The sequence below is a fragment of the Schistosoma mansoni genome, chromosome W (genome assembly GCF_000237925.1).
Source record: "Schistosoma mansoni strain Puerto Rico chromosome W, complete genome".
NCBI lineage: Eukaryota > Metazoa > Platyhelminthes > Trematoda > Strigeidida > Schistosomatidae > Schistosoma > Schistosoma mansoni.
The window spans coordinates 2,408,966-2,426,652 of record NC_031502.1 but is presented as its reverse complement, the minus strand read 5'-3'; the positions used below and the strand labels follow the sequence as shown (position 1 = coordinate 2,426,652).

General features: G+C 34.2%; 1 protein-coding gene across 1 annotated transcript in view; it reads right to left on the bottom strand.

Annotated features, from left to right (window-relative positions):
* Nucleotides 1-17,687, bottom strand: part of Smp_142980 (putative palmitoyl-protein thioesterase) — a gene marked incomplete at both ends in the record, with an annotated part of 36,809 nt that continues 19,122 nt past the window's right edge. The window contains one exon of the mRNA XM_018799912.1: nucleotides 1-95. Within this exon, the coding sequence (XP_018653778.1) occupies nucleotides 1-95 (95 nt within the window). The remainder of the gene's footprint in view (nucleotides 96-17,687) is intronic.

Below are 17,687 nucleotides of genomic sequence, written 5' to 3'. Positions count from 1 at the left end.
TCAAAAAACAACCCGTTGATTTCTGGTTTTTAAAACAATCATCTCATCCTGTTGTTTATATGGACTTTGATGAGCAACCATAGTATGATATGGAGCTTCAAAGGTAAATTATCAAAAATTATATATGATTTCCAAAAATTCATTAGATTAATTACATAATGACATGAGAAAAATTAAAGGAATCTTGACAAATACCAATCTAAACTTAAAGTATAACTTTTAGTCTATACTTAATGTATATAAGTTTGAATGTTTTTATGCATTAAATGGAGTGGTGATAAGAATATGAGATCACATTTTATCTCATTATGACTTTTGTTCCGAATTAGTTTTGTTCTTTTTTTTCTCCTCAAATTATTGTTTGACATAACACTCGTTTCACTTTAAAAACGCTTCATGTTCAATATTCATTTTATTTCAATATGAATTTAGTTTTTGTTATAACGGTTGGTGTTTCTTCGACTACACAAATGGGATGTTAATTTGTCTTGGACGAATATCTACACTAGATCCCCTTCAGGTGTTTATTCAACAGGATTTCAATACAACTCAGATCAAGAAGACGTGGTTAACCTGACTAGAGTGTAGATATATTTCCACACCGAAAACCGACAACAATCAATAATAATAGGGATAGGAGAATATATAACTCATCTAACGCCTGTCAGACTATTTACAAGTCTGACTAAGCAAACAAACAATCATTATCATTCTCGTCCACACACCAGTTTTATAAAATATTCTTATTTTAGTTATTTGTTTCGTCCTTGATCTGTCTACCCATTAATATGCAGAAGAAAACTTGTCCCAATCTAGATTATGACCTTGACAAGATGGTTGCCTGGTTTAACCTTGAGGCTAGTATGTATGAGTTCGAAGCGACACTAACTACCTTGAGTAGAGAGATGAAAACTATTCTATTACCTGATTGGTTAACAAGTAGGCAAGAGATAGAAGACAAGTCAACCGGAACACTACTCAATTTATTCCCAATTCCAATTCACAATCCGATTATAATCCAATTCGGTTGCGATTCAGATTAGTGAAAAAAAGATACATGAATCGATAGATGATTAACATGAACACAGCATACAAACAATTAAGAAAATACAATTATGCCCAAAACTAGGCAGTAGGTTAGAAAGAGAGTATCAAAGGTTACATTTAAATTATAATAGATTTGAAACAGAAAAAGGGGATTTGATTGTGGATCATACATCAAACGAAAGCTTATGGTTTGTAGAATAAACTAAAAACAAAAATAAATGTTAGAGTATTAAAAGCTTTGAATGAAATGAATTAACGTCCCCATAAATAGCTTCCATTGTTTATCAAGACTTTTTCATTTTTCATCATCATCATCATCATCATCAATATCAATAAAATCAATCTATAAATAAAATTGTGTTTGAGTAAATTGATCGTCATCTTTTTCGGGGGGTGAAGTAAATTTCATTTATTATCAGTTTTGTTTTTTTTTCCTTGAGAAATTCCATTTACGTTTAGGATTGTAATTGATCAGTCTCTCTTAATATATGTACATCCTGTACAAATTACCTTGATAGTTCTAATAATTCACAAGCATTTTTAAACAGAGATGAATAGAGTTTTTGGTTCAGAATTGCAATGATCACTGACGTAATTTAAATCTGGTATATAAAACTTAGGTTACAGCATTTTTAACCGTACCACATTTATTTACAATATGTCGCCTTAGTGGAAATAGTGAATTTTCTAAAATATGAAATAACTGAAAGACAATAGAAATTAGAATTCCTGTTTTCATATTGAAACAGTTAATCATCATGTATACATTGAGTGTACATTGTCGAACTTTTGGGGAAGCCCCGAAATATCCCTCATCAATATCTCTAGGGGCCCAGAAACTCCAGGAGACGTTTTATCCGATCAGCATTGAATATAGGTTCTTTTCAGAAACGTCGAGCAAATATAGAATCACGTGCCACGGTTTTGACTGGATATTAACCTATGCTGATGCTATATTTGGTGTGATTTCAGAAGTTTCCAGAAACCTGAAACCGTGTATTATTCTATAAATGCCCTCATGTTTCCTGTACGTGGATTAACATTGGAGTAAAGCTTTTACTCGCAATTCGTGCCTTCTCTTTAGTGTTTCAGTTGACTTTCAGAAGCACTTGGGTTATAGAAACCAGCTAGGAGGAAAGTTTAAACGCATCAGTAACACGATTCATCATCAATGAATGTTGCAACTAATGACATATAGTTGTGATAGGGTTGCCACTGATTCCATTCCCTGCAATTTTTCTCATGAAGTGAAGAATGGTTAACTTAATAAACAAATTGTTCAGTTGAGATTTTATTGTCATTCCATAGACTATACTTTCATAGTATTTAGTAATAAAACGGGAAGAGGAGTATACTTGGCAAATTTCACAGCATTCATCCATCTATCAGGTTCACTTATGGTGAATAATATCTCATTTTTAGATGTTATATATATATATATATATATATATATATATATATAACGAAAGCTCCGCTAGGAACGATGACTGCAGCCATGCTATAACCCCTATTCTACAAACGTCCTGTTTCGAGATCAGGGTATAAAAATAGACTTCCTGAACATGCCTCACTCATATGGATTTATTATTGTAACTATTCCTGTTATACACACAAGTGAGCGATTCCATCACTGGATCCACAAACAACATCTTTTCCGTTTAAGTATAGCGTCCTGGATGGGAACTCATGTGGGGACGTCTTATGTATTCTGGTATAGAATTACATAGTATGTTGGTAAAATTTAAGAACCATTCACTGAATACTTAACTAGCGGATTTTCATTATTTGCCCTTCACATTCTGTAGGATTCTTCAAACCCACAATTCTTTTCTATTTTCTATTCTATTCTCTTCATATCGATTGTAATTGACCAATAAATACGCTTCATTTACTTAAGAACAAAATATTCACTAGGAATTTGCTTAGATAATAATTAAACGACATTTAACAACTAGAAGTGTATTTCATATTAAAAAGCACTGAATAATTACTTCTTTTGGGATTCCTCAATTATAAGATCTAAGGACAATCGATTATTTAGCTCTATGTATTTACTGACACGAGCCTGTCCAACTGAAGATATCTTGAAAAAGAAATCTAAGTAAAGGATTAATCCAGAATAGCAAAATGAACAAACCTGCTATCTGATTTTTAGAATTTGTTATCTACTTCTACGTAGAATGGATAAAGAATCCAAAGTATTTCTGTAACGTTTGTAAGTGAAGTGACAATATAATCCCTAATGTGAAAAAATACAACTTCATCAATAATGGTCTCTGCCTTAACTATAGGAATTGAGATAACATTCCCATAATTTTGAGTTTGAAAGACTTCTTATTGAATAAAAATTTTGTTCTGTGAAATATTAATTTTTCCTTCATTTCCAGGACAGCGCCTGATGAAGATGACCCATTAAAAATAGTAATCAAAAGGCTTTGTAGAATATCATCATATTTCTTGAATGAAATATTGAACATATGATCAAATTCCAAACATTCAAATGCAGTCAATGACTCAGAACATTTAAGAACATTATCATCAATAAATTTTACACTTGTATAGTGATGCAAGTAGAATGGGCTGTGGCTTGCAGTGGCTTCGAGATTCGAATAGACTGTTTAGCTATTTATTGCATCTCATAGCTTATCAGGCAAGTTTCCAAAAGAGTATTTGTGTTAACCATGCTATTATTTTGAATTCAGTCGTTATACCTCTAAGCGAATATACAACAGCTTAATTCCATAATCATCTTACTTACTTTTACTATTATTATCAGCGATTTGTGATGATCATAGAGTTTCCATAGTTTAAATCATTAATTGATCTCAGTTAGATGATTTCGTGAACATGAGGTCTATAATTCTTTACTAATTATCTGTCAAGTAACTTTCTAGGAAAGATAAACACAATGATAACTATAGTATAAATTTTATTCATTGATATGTACATAGAAACAACCTGATATATAAGGTACCTTCTTTTAGATAATTCTACAAACTTTAGAATGTTATTGAAATTTTCAACATATAGTTGGTTTATATGTTTATTAGTAGAGATGTAATGACTTAGCAAATCGTCATACATGTCTCAAAACTCGTGAATCAGCTGTTTTGAGAACATTTTCAATGTTTAATAAGAGAAGAATCTTACTCACAAAGAAAGCTGATAATATGGTAAATTATTCATAAATGATTTATTTATGTAAAAGCAAGTGTTACGAAAGGTTACTATAATATTCACAAAAACCCCTTCTGATATTAATCAACATATGCTCACTAGTGACTGATTTGAAGAGGTATTTCCTGGAGTTCTAGTGAGAAGCAGTGACCAATGGAGTTGAACCAGCTGTGTTGTGAGATAGTAACTCAGTGAAGACATTGGTGGATGTGTCTCTCAATTTCGTGGATCGGTTGAAGTTAGACATTAAGAGAGTTGGATGCCGTCTCAGTGGTCTAGAGATTGAGCGCTCGTGTGCGAGACTGATAGGTGCTGTGTTCGAATCTCGTGAGGCGGGATCGTGAATGCGCACTGCTGAGGAGTCCCACAATAGGACGAAACGGCCGTCCGGTGGCTTCAGGTTTTCTATGGTGGTCTAGTTCCAATTTACTTATGAACTGAACTATTGAAATTACTATAATGTCCACTAAAACCCCTTCTGATGTTACGAAAAAGTTTATAAATTCATCTTTAGGGTTTTTTTCAACATTCGTATCATATATTTACATTTCATAGTACTATAATCAGTATCATTTGTTGTAAGCGTAAGATGTGCAAATAAAATGTTGTAGGGACATTGGTATCAAAGTGATATCTTTTAGTGTTCGTTATTCACTTTGGCTATCAACAATTAATCCTATCTACGATGATATCGTGAATTAATATGACAGATAAACTGTTGTGTGACCTTTATAAGATCTCCGCATGTTTTATTGTAACTTCATTGATTATATTTTAGATATATTTATCTATGTTCATTCGCCTACAGGATCTAACTTATTATCAGGTATGTGTTCGTGTCGATAATTCATTGATAACTTTGAAAATATATTTTAGTTGTTCTCTTCTTATGTATGTCTGTCACATATAATCTGATTGATTATCTATAATTCGTACATTACTTACTTGATATGAGGATTAAGTATTTCATTTTTGATTGAGTACGGTTTCACAGCTACGACTGTCCTCATTTATTTGATTTTCATATTCACTCATTCAGTTCGCCTGCTCACAAGACTATCTGAAATATACAGTTTATAGTTCAAGTCACGAATTGATTTTAGCTAGACCACTAATGAAAATGTGAATTCACTGGATGGCCGTTTCATCCTGGTATGCGACCCTTTTGCAGTGCTCTTCCACAATCATACATCTGAAAATCGGATTCAGGACCTCCAGCCTCGCTCATGAACCCTTCTCATTAGAACTTCAGGAGTTATATCTTGAAGCTAGTCATAAGTGAATGCATAATTATTACCAGTACAATGAAGTTGTTGAGAAGCCGTGACCAGCGGATTTCAACCCTTTTCGCGTGTGTTTCACACGCAGTCATCCACCGCAGAGAATGAATGAGGGTTGTGCGATATTATAAATTGGTTTAAGTTAGACATTAAAACTTTTGCATGACAGCTCAATGCTCTAGAGGTTTACGCGTTTGTGCGTGAGACTGGAGGCCCTGGATTTGAATTCTGGATGTGAGGTCATGGATTTACACTTCAGAGGGGCATCATACTAGAAAGAAACAGCCATCAAGTGATTTTAGATTTTTAGTGTAGTTCTAGCTAAGGTTAGTTCGTGATTTAAACTGAAAATAACATTTTTTATGCATTTGACCTGATAAACACACGAGCTAATGTCAGCTTAATAAACGGGTATTGTCTTGTAATAATATCGACTATTCATTATATATTTATTTGAATCAAGGCCAAAAACAAATGTATCATTTTCTACTATTAACATTCCGTTTTCGGTATTCAACATTGCATTTGATCAGTCTCCATTGATATGCAGTCTTCCTGAGAGAATATCTCGTTATTGATCATATCTAAAAATCTATAATATTTTAGGTATTAGCTAGCAGTAGAATCTAGAATGTGAATTTCGTCTAATGCAGTCCGAAATATCTACAACGATATAAAAACTCATTTAACTTGTTCATTAATATTGTAGCAGAGCAACCAAAAAGATTTAGATACGCTGTTTCATGCACTGGACACTGGCTTAGAATTTCACTGTTAACATCAATACTAGAATGTAAATGAGTCTCGAGTAAGATGAAACTTGAGTTCTGGATTCTCGTAAAGTATTATTATTATAACTATTTTAGCAGATGATCGATCTGCTAAAGTTTTGGTACTATGTCCCTATTAGACAGATAAAGTGATATTAAGAAACTAAAGAACAGACAAAGACATGTATCGCTTCACTCCAACAGAGGATTAAAAATAATAATACCTGTAGTAGAGAAGAAGTAAACAAGAAATAGGTTTCAAAAGATGGAACGAAATAAAGAAAATAAGAAAACAGCACACATCAATACTAAAAACCATAATTCCGAAGAATATAAGTAGTATGAATACATCTATGTTAGCCTCTTTAACTAATTTCAATTTGGATCATTTAAACTCTCCATTTAATGGTTAAAAAAAACTGATAGACTGTAGAGAAATGCACTGCCTCTCGTCATGCGATTCTCTGTCCGATTATAACTTTGCTGAATGTTGATTTATTTATTGACCTACTACATTTAGCTTTTATCAACCTATTCCTCTGATAGACAACAGTGGGTGATGAGTAACACTGCTATTCTGAAACTCATAGGAATCCACGAAAGCTCCTTTATCGTAATCTAGTATAATAAATAAACTGTTTAACCGTTATATAATTTGGATAAACTATCTATAATACGGTGAGTCTATTTTACTAAACAGTTAGTTTGCACAATGAAACATAAGTTCACTGTAGTATTATGACGCGCATTATCGGAGACTAATAGTGATACACAAATTCCCTGAACTCAAGCCTCCAGGCGGCTACTGAATGAGAAGATCAAGCGTGAATGAGGGAGTTTATTGAGCTAAACCGAATCTCGTGACGAAGCACTCAACATTATATATATCCACTCCTTAGAAAATGCAACCATTTCATGGCCAGTAACATGCACTTGTTTTTTATTTATTTAAACACATACATATTGGTACAAAAGGACACCAGTTATGTATGCGCCACACCAATCTCATTTGATTTGTGTGGGGGCCGTGATACTACCCAGGTTCCTAAACTGAAGCAGTTGGTTTTCTTAGGGGACCACACACGGAGGCCACAAGGCAGTGGAGCATCGTGAGGAGATTCAGTCCCATGGTAGCCGGTAACCAACGAGTGATTCACACGCCATTTGTCCCCTCAGGATACTGGAGCCCATGTGCACCATTGGTTTGGAATCAGGGTTTTCCAACTCCCATGGGGGGACGCGCCGTGTCCACCAACCCGGTTAAAGCGCCGGACATTCGCTTTTCGTCCTCTCAATTTCGTAAACAACAGTAATGCCACGAGAAGTCAGCGAGTAGGACTTCCCTGACAGAGGCTATATACGCGTGGCCATGTGAGAACATTTGGAGAGGGAGAGCGTACTCTCCCCACTCTCAGTCATTCCAGGGCATTTGGGGGCACATTAATGATATCAACAGATAACTTATTGAAAAATCTAGATGGCAGGAAGAGATAGCCCAGATATTCAAGCAGGCTGCCTAGCAAAAATTGTTTCAAAGTTTTGATGGAATTTCTCTGCTAAATAGTCAGTAACGTTGTTTTTTGAAATTATTTGAAAATGATTGTCTTAGTCTGACAAAAGAATGTTTTTTATATGGTAATGCGGTCATAAATTAAATAATAATAATGAGAATTGCTTATAGTTATAATTTCTTTTATTAAAATCCAGCTATTCCCATTGCTTAGAAGTCTTGGATACCGATTCACTCGACAAGTCCCCAAATCAGAACACAGTTGAACAGGAACGAAATTATATTCCAAACAAAAAGAGGTAGATAGAATTAGGAAGCACATTAAGAGAAATGTTAGTATATTTATAGTTTTATACATGAGATTCTAGAGTGTTGCTTAGGTACCGACTAGCACTGATTGGATAAGAAATAGCCAGTCAGCGTGCAGCAACACACTCGTGCATGGAACACCCATTAATTCATTCTATGTCCTGCTAACACTTATGAATATAAAAATTCACTTAGTATTGTTTGTTTGAATCTTCCCATTGATGTTTAGGACTGCAACTGGTCAGTCTCTAATTGGCATATGTGCATACTGAGCGTATTGCTTCGATATAACCGAGTGGATAACGTGATGACGTTTGAAGCGAAATGTATTGGGTTCGAGTCCCAGAGTGAACATCAACTCTGAGATTCAGGTACATCCGGCTGACGAGTCCCAAATAAAACGAAACGCGCGTGTTGGACTCCATTGCTAGCCACTATCCATCTCTGCTTACATATGAATATAGTTTCAGAAAAGAACCAATCAATTAAAACACCCATTTTCTTTCATGTGACAGAATTGGACACACACACACAGAAAAAACAGTGCTAATTTTGAAATACATTGAATATTCTAATTGGTTGAATAATAATAGTATTGACTGAAATAAGTAGTATGAATGATGTATTGTTTATTAGAATTCTGTAGTTATGACGCTTACTCTATTTCGTAAGAATACTATGAACTTTAGAATCTCTACAATTATTACCTTTAGAAAAAATATGTGAACATATTCCATTGTTTACTGTCAAGAACTGAGAAATTGATCAAAAACCATATGATTGTTATTGTGTGTAAATGATCAACCTATGATATACAAGTTAAATTAATAGATGGCATACATAATTGACACAGAAAAAGATTTTATCACTGGGTTATGGATACATTTTAATTGAGTAAAAATTATATGCATCAGAACGTTTTTTTTCTCAAGTACTATAATTCGGCATTAGTTAAAAGTCAATTCTTGTTTAAAATTACCGCACTGAGGTAGCGGGGGGTATTTCGTATTTGAGTGGCATGAAATTGCGCTCTAGATTTTATCCTGGTGACAAATTGGTAATAAACTGAGTTATCAGAAGTGATACAGTTCCACTTTAGCCTGCCGCGAGAATTAAAAAAAGATGAATGTCCAAAAAAAACTAGATCCCAGTTGTTATTCATCAAGAAAGTATCTCATTGATAATGCTGTCATTCTACCATTTAATCCATTAAATTACCATTGATAGGGTATTAACAGATATTTTGAAAAGTAAATTTTGCTCGCTGACTTATCAACATTTCGCTTTAATTTTTATTCGTAAACAAAACTCTATGTGCATACTGTGCGTATTGACTCGATATAGCCTTAATTAGAGACTGACCAGTTGCAGTCCTAACACATCAATGGGAAGATTCAAACAAACAATACTAAATGAATTTAAACTTCACCCCATCGCACAAGCAAGTGGCTATCAGGACTCAGTGGCCGAGTGGATAACGCGATGGCGTTTGAAGTAAGGGTACTGGGTTCGAGTCCCAGAGTGAACATCAACTCTGAGATTCAAGTACATCCAGCTGACGAGTCCCGAATAGGACGAAACGCGCGTCCTGGATTCCACTGCTAGCCGCTATCCATCTCTGCTTGCCAAAACTCTATGTTGTTTAGATTAAGTATCTTTAAGTAATAAACATAACTCCCTTTCTGACCAGAATAATTCACTGACTTCTAATATTAAAGAAAATAGAGAGGTATTTTGTATAGGTTATCTCTTAGTGATTAGAATTTAAGTGATCGAAGTCATGTGTAACAACTTTAAATGATCTAGACAACATTGCTGACTAGCTAATAATAGAACTCAATAATATCACAAGTCGATCTAAGTTAGACATCCACTGAAGATTACAAAGCACTGGATAGAAGTATTGCCCTAGTCTTATTTTCTTTGGCAGTAGGCACACATTACTCCACTACAGGAGATCAGACCCATGAATTTCTACCTCGCAAACGAACTCTTAATCTCTAAAATACTGAACCATGATCTTGTGGTGTATATGTCTGACTTTAATCAATTCGCTATATTACGCGATTATGGTATTTACAAATCTTTAAGAAAAGATTAGTGTAAAAATACTTTATTTAGTTTTCAAAAATCTGAATCTAATAAATCATTGAAGAAACATGATTTATTCTGGTAGTTTAGCTTTTCTTTAGAAACATGTTTGGCGAGACAATGATGACCTTTGAACGATTCTTAAGTGACCTTGAGAAATTTCAGCCAATTAGAAAACAGTCGGAATAAAGTAAGAATATATTGTACAAAACCAGAAAATTAGAGTGGATACACTTCTTTAACATGGATCAAAAACTCTCCAATATTAAAAAGAGGCTCTGCAGCTCTGAGATCGTAGTGCATACGTTACAGGAGCTCGTTCACGTGACTCCATAATAGTCGACCTCTAGAGCCATGACAAGGTCGCAAAAATTCTTTTAACCTTGACCACATTGCTTCTATATTAGTTGTGTGTATTCCGATGGTGGAGTCTATATTGGAGGATACTAATGAAAACTATATTTAAAAAATCAATAAAGAACTCAGTACTTTTGTTGACCGTTCAATAAAACGATGTCGTTATATGCAGACAACAAAAAGTTTGATTAATATTTGGATAGATATCTGAATGAAGGTTGGAATATTTAATTATAAAATGCTATAAGACATAAATCGAGTCAGTAACAATCAGACAGTTACATTAAAGAAAATGAACTATACATTAACAAAATCATGAAGTTCATTCAATTTATTATTTGTTAAGTATCAAAAGTAAATATTTTGATTGTCAATCATACTATACAGAGGACCAGTAGACTTGAGTGCAGAATGAATTAATATTAAACATATACATCCAGCTGACGAGTCCCGAATAGGACGAAACGCGCGTCAAACTAGATTCCACTGCTAGCCACTATCCATCTTTGCTTACCATGCTTGTGAATTTAGGCTATATCGAGGCAATACGCTCAGTATGCACATATGCCAATAAGAGACTGACTAGTTGCAGTCCTAAACATCAATGGGAAGATTCAAACAAACAATACTAATTGAATAAGTAGTATTGTTTACATGATTTTATTATAAAACTTGAACATAAATATTAGAAATTACATTTTACAATATTGTAATAATTATATATCTAACTACATAGTAATTCATCGACCGTAATACTAATTAGGGTTCCACACGAATAATATTTTAGTCAACGCTAACTTAGACAAGGCAAATCAACTTGTTGTCTTAAGCTCAATCAATTAGTAGCTTTGTAAAATACGAAAGACACACATTATATGCGATACCTTCCTTCAGTTGTCTTTTACATACTTCAGCATTCTTCTTATCTTGTCGTTATTCCTATCGTTCTTTGTTTTCCTTCCTCATCTCTTAATTTCATTCTTCTTCTGGTAAGCATTCTGCTCTCAATTCCTAAAACATACTACTTATATCTGTCTGCATAAGTAATGTACACCGCTATTTGTGATGGAACGTATTTGTGAACTTATGTAAGAATACGTGATTTCTCTTTAATACTATTAATATTTTATCAATATTTAACTCGTATATTTAACTGAGTGAAGACTTAACTATTTAGTTACATATTAGTAATCAAGGCTAAACTGTCAATTGTTGGACAATTTTTGTTTATCTCGTTTGAGGTGTGGTAATTGGACTAAGTAGCTCAATACTGTGTTGTGCATCTTGTTATGTTAAATGTAGCTCTATCTGGAAAACTCATTCGTAACGACTATACTTAGATGAAGGGATTGATATGAGTTTCGAGCTTACATGTTTACCAAATCATTTCATTAAGAGTAAAAGTGTATTATTAGTCAATCATAAACAAGGCAGGAACTGGTACGATTCTACATCAGCTTAAACTGACACGTTTTAAACGTATTCAAATGTAGTAAATTTTAGGCCAGTGTAACAGATCTTGAATGATGTTACCAGATTTCTTTAAAAATGAATTGATCTTATCTCACGAATCACGACTAAGAAGTTTGAGAATTCTAGAACAGATTAGTTCACCTATTGGTGGCTTTATTGACCGATAATATACTTTTAAATAGTCTCTATTGACCTTATGACGTGAAATCATTGTAGGCAGTTACTAGATTTGAGTAACATACATCCTAAATACCTCAGTCATTAAAGATTTAGAGTCTGATAACTTGATTTGCTAAACTCCTCTATTAGTATTGGTTTAACCAAAGCTTCATAAATACAAATTAAACAGTTAAACGAATATCAAATAAAAAAACCTGTAATCTTGAAATTTTATTGCATAACCAACAAAAAGGGAAGCGGTTTAGTTTCCACAACATTAACCATTGGCCATTTTAAAAATCTTTTTTATTTATTTCATTTCTCTGAAGACATAATATCCAGTTTATCAAGTTTATTCCTGGACATTGGAGTCATTACATAAACGCTATGAACACTAAATGCCTCTTCGTCAAATAGAGTCTACTCGTTAGTTGATTATTTCTAATGTATCAATCATCAAGTAACGTAATAGAGCTTTAATTAGAAAAAAACTGCTGATTAAATGTTAATTATTACCATATATAAATTTAGAATTAGTTCGTTTCTCATGTGTCGCTAGAAATCTGACCTAATTACTGAGTAGCACGTAGGCTAATATGCTTTGCTTTCAAGTTTGGTACTATTATTGAATAAGGTATAAGTATAAGCAAAGGTGGACAGTGGCTAGCAGTGGAATCCAGCTTGACGCGCGTTTCGTCTTATTTGGGACTCGTCAGCTGGATGTACCTGCATCTCAGAGTTGATGTTCACTCTGGGACTCGAAAGCCATCGCCTTATTCACATAGCTAGTGAGTTTTGATAGCCACCTGCTTGTGCAAGGGGTGAATTCAAATTCACTTGGTGTTGTTTACTTGTATCTGTTCATTGTTATTTAGGAATGAAATTGATCAGTCTCATGTTCGTATATGTTCAGAAAGCCTTATATATGCATACGAAAACAAGAGACTGATCAATCGCAGTCTCATATAACAATGGGAAGGTACAAGTAAACAACATCAAATGAAGGTATAATTAGTTTGAAATTTTAACGCCAGAATCTTCACATACCGAGAGGTACATTGTTTACGCTCATGGGAAGTGCATTTATATACCAACTAACTGTATATTTATGCAGTAAGCAAAACGAGTATAATTTTACAGAGCTACATTATACATTTTATTTTTAGATTAGGCAAATTATTCAAAGGAAACAATGTTTTGAGGTATGCATCTCGAAATAGAGACTGAATATGAGGAGGAAATGTGATTATAAGCAGAAAAATCAATCACATTATCGATGTAAGGGCATGAATGGAAGTATGATGAAGTCATTGCAACAAAGATATATAAGAAGGGGGTTTTGTGGAGATTTCAGTAATTTTATATAGTTAAGATCACTAGTCAATTGAAGCTAGAACACCATGGAAAACCTGGAAGCACTAGACGGCCGTGAGGTCTTTCCTGGAGTTCTAGTGGGAAGCAGTAACCAGTAGAGTTCAACCAGGTCTGTTGGGAGATATCAACTCGCTGAAGACATCGGCAAATGATTACTCAATTTCGTGGATTGGTTGGAGTTAGACAATAATACCGTTGGATGCCGGCTCAGTAGTCTAGAGGTTAAGTGCACTGGCAGGGGACTGATAGGTCCTGGGTTGGAATCTCGCGAGGATCGTGGATGAACACTTCTGAGGAGTTCCACGATAGGACGAAACGGTCGTCCAGTGCTTCCAGGTTTCCCATCGTGGTCTAGCTTCAACTGACTCATGATCTCAACTATATAACAAGAAATATAACTTGTGATTGTATAATGAACATATAAATTCCTGGATAGATCTTAACTACTATTTATTATCAAGTAGTACAACGTGGTGTGTAAAAATATCATACGTTGGAGACAATTTTCAACATACATAGTATCATTCATGTTAAGGGTATTAGTATGATAAGGAAATAGATCCGAATGATATACCAGGCATGAATTTATGCAGAAAAGCAACAATATTTAGCAACCTCCTCTAGTCTTAGATTCTCAGAAAGAGTTTTATTTATAATGAAATTCTATTAATCATTCGAATTATATTGCTTATTCTATAATCAGTGCTTTTTCAGGCGATTTTAAACCCCTACAGCTCTTCTATGAGAAATAGTGATTTTGGTCATATTTATTCCCCACATTATATATACCAACAGGTGTTAGGCCTATTTATACTGTTTCCTACTATAGGCCACTGGTATTTTACTGATTGGTATTTTAGTTTAATATTATTTATTTATTATTTATGCACATAAATATTGGTTCGAAGGGACACTAGATACATATGCGCCACACAAATCTTATTTGATTTGTGTGATGTCTGTGATAATGCTCGGGTGCCCAAAGTGAAGCAGGTGGTTTTCTTAGGGGGCTACACCCGGAGTCTTTGACCAAAAGGTCTGACACACAAGGTAGTGGAGCATCGTGAGGAGATGCAGTACCATGGTAGCCGGTGACCAACGATTGATTCACACGCCATTTTTTCCCTCAGGATACTGGAGCCAGCCCATGTGCACCATTGGTTTGAAATCAGGGTTTTCCAACTCCCCTAGATGGACTCGCCGTATCCTCCAACCCGGTTAAAGCGCCGTACATTGGCTTTTCGTCCTCTCAATTTCGTAAACAACAGTAATGCCACGAGAAGGTAGTGAGTAGGACTTCCCTGACAGAGGCTATATACGCGTGGCCATGTGAGAGCATTTCAAGAGGGAGAGCGGACTCTACTTACTCTCGGCCGCATCAGGGCATTTAAGGCTATTTAGTGCATCACAGTATACGATTGGATGCATTTTATTTCTAAATATATTAATGTAATGACGTAAAACTGCCAATGATTGATGCCTTTTAGAGATATCAATTCTTCCTAGAACATAATATATGCTTTACATGAAGATTATCCTGTCATTTGCATCGATTCAGTTCTTTCAGTTATTAGATGGAAACATTGTAGACAATGACCATTTTCATCATGATGTAACTTTATTACGGGATAACAGAAACTAATTTTGCCAGTTTCTAACTAATGAAAAAAACTTGTTGCAACTGAATGAATTACGGCACAAATATAGTTATATTACACAGTATATGCAGTATTAAATGACAAGCACATTTTAATCTATAGTTAATAGGTTTTTCTGTATTCAAATCGAATAAAGTTCAATATAGAACTTTGTCCGTGTGGATGCATATCAGATTATCTTCCGAAGTTTCATAGGAATGTAAGTAGTTTATCAAGAGCCTTGACCTAGTTTTCAAGTTGCTTATTTAGAGACTCATTAGTGAATCAATCGATAAGTACTTGTAGACAATGAATACATCATCTTATCCCAACCATACAAGGCTTACACATAATCTTCAGCCATCAACTCATTCGATGGTCTCTGAAGAACAAAGATTGGGAATAAAATGATCAGAGTAGTTGTTTTTCCGTCTTTTAATTTCTAAGAGTGATTATTACACAGAATCATATCAGGTATCCTAAAAATCTATTACATTTTGACATTAGACTGTTGATAATAAGTATGTTGTATGTAAATGTGTACCGCGAACGTGAAGTCTCAATTTTAACTATTGTAGAATATACTGTGATCCTTGTAGATGACCCTGAAGAAATAGTAACTGTTATGTTTTCTAAATAAAATGCACTATGAACTACGAAAAATGGACGATTACATTTTCTATAGAGTTGAGACCATGAGTCAATCGAGGCTAGACCACCATCGAATCCACGATCCCGCACTCGCGAGATTGTGGATGCCCACTGCTGAGGAGTCCCGTAATAGGACGAAACGGCCGTCCAGTGCTTCCAGGTTTTCGATGGTGGTCTAGCTTCAAATGACTCATGATCTCAACTCTATAAAATTACTAAAATCTCAACCTCACCCCTTCTGATAATGATTGCATTTTCTGTCAGACAATAACAAAGTAATTCATGAAGGTTTCAACAGATTTATGACTGTATGATTCAGTGAATCCAAAAATGTTATAACATAATATATGGCTATTATAAACTTATATCCCTTATATCAACCAGATGCCGCAATCATATTCAAACTAGTTACTGAGATCTCGGTGATAATAAATTAAAGAAATGTAACAGTTTTGTTTACGATAACGAACCATAAAAACTTTTATATTTATTCTAGATGTAAAGGAATGTTATATGCTGAGAAATGTTTTCAAATAATCATTAATAATAAGCCAGTTCTTTAGTAATTAGCTTAATATCTGCAACTATAGATACCTGGTTTCATCTAGAAAATAATGATAGAATAGGCGTACATCCATACATTTTATTGAAGAATTTCATTAGCTTAAAGTTCGATCTATAGAATTATCAATTGGATTTTTAAGGGACAGTGATACCTAAAACCTTTAATAGCTTACAATAATTGATGAGCTCTTCAGAGGAAAAATAGAAGTATATTAAGTTTCAACTGGTTGTTTATAGTACCTACTATCAACGAAAGATCTCTGATTTATAAAGTTTAAGCCTGGATAGTGTCTGGTTCTCCTGCAACTGGGATTGAATTGTACTGCTCTGTTTAAGCCTGAGCGGTGTCTGAATCTCCTGCGAAACAGGAGTGAGATGTACTATTTGGGTTGTCACGTGAAAGTCTGGATGGTGTCCGGTTCTCCTAAAAACCAATGTAAAATTACCCTGGCCCACAAGGGTATATTATATACTATATAACTCGTTCTCTGATCAGTCGTTCTAAAAAAGAGTTAAAACAACTTTTCACCTTTAATTTCCAATTTTTATTGTAGGCAATTTTTTTTAGAAAACTCTTAAAACTACACGTACTACACAAATGATGTTAAAGAGTTTGGATTTCCAAAAAAATAATTCAAGTTGTGTTATTCAAAATACGTTTGTTTGATAGAATGAATATATAAATAAATCGAAAGTATTACCAGAAGGGGTTTTGTGGAGATTTCAGTATTTTCATAATTGAAAGCATGAGTTAATTGAAGCTAGACCACCATATTGAAAATGGAATTTCCAGAACATTGCTCGTGACTAACTGTACCTGATAAATAAAGGTAGGTATTGCACAATAATGTGCTATCAGCTTCACTAAAATAGTTCTTCAATGTTTCTTGTCACTACTATCATCAACCACCTAACATCACAACATTATGAACGTGATATCAGGGACTCTTGATTTATAGCTGCTTTGAGACCTGGTCGAGTGAATAAGATCATTACAAAAATGACCTGTAGTTGTTTATATTATAATATCAGCTACAAATATCTATTCCTTTGAAGTTTGCATCGATTTATCGGTTGAATGATGTGATACAAATAGAAAAAATCGAATGTGGATATCTGAATAATCCTGTACACGTTCGTTATCCTAGATAAGACTTGTTGAATAGATGAATCTGAATCCCTTAATCGATCACCCCATAGACGTCTCACTTACGAGTGAATATAACATTTTACTAAATAAGAATATATTGCATTGACGATTGAATTTCAAAGTACTGGTTCCAATCTC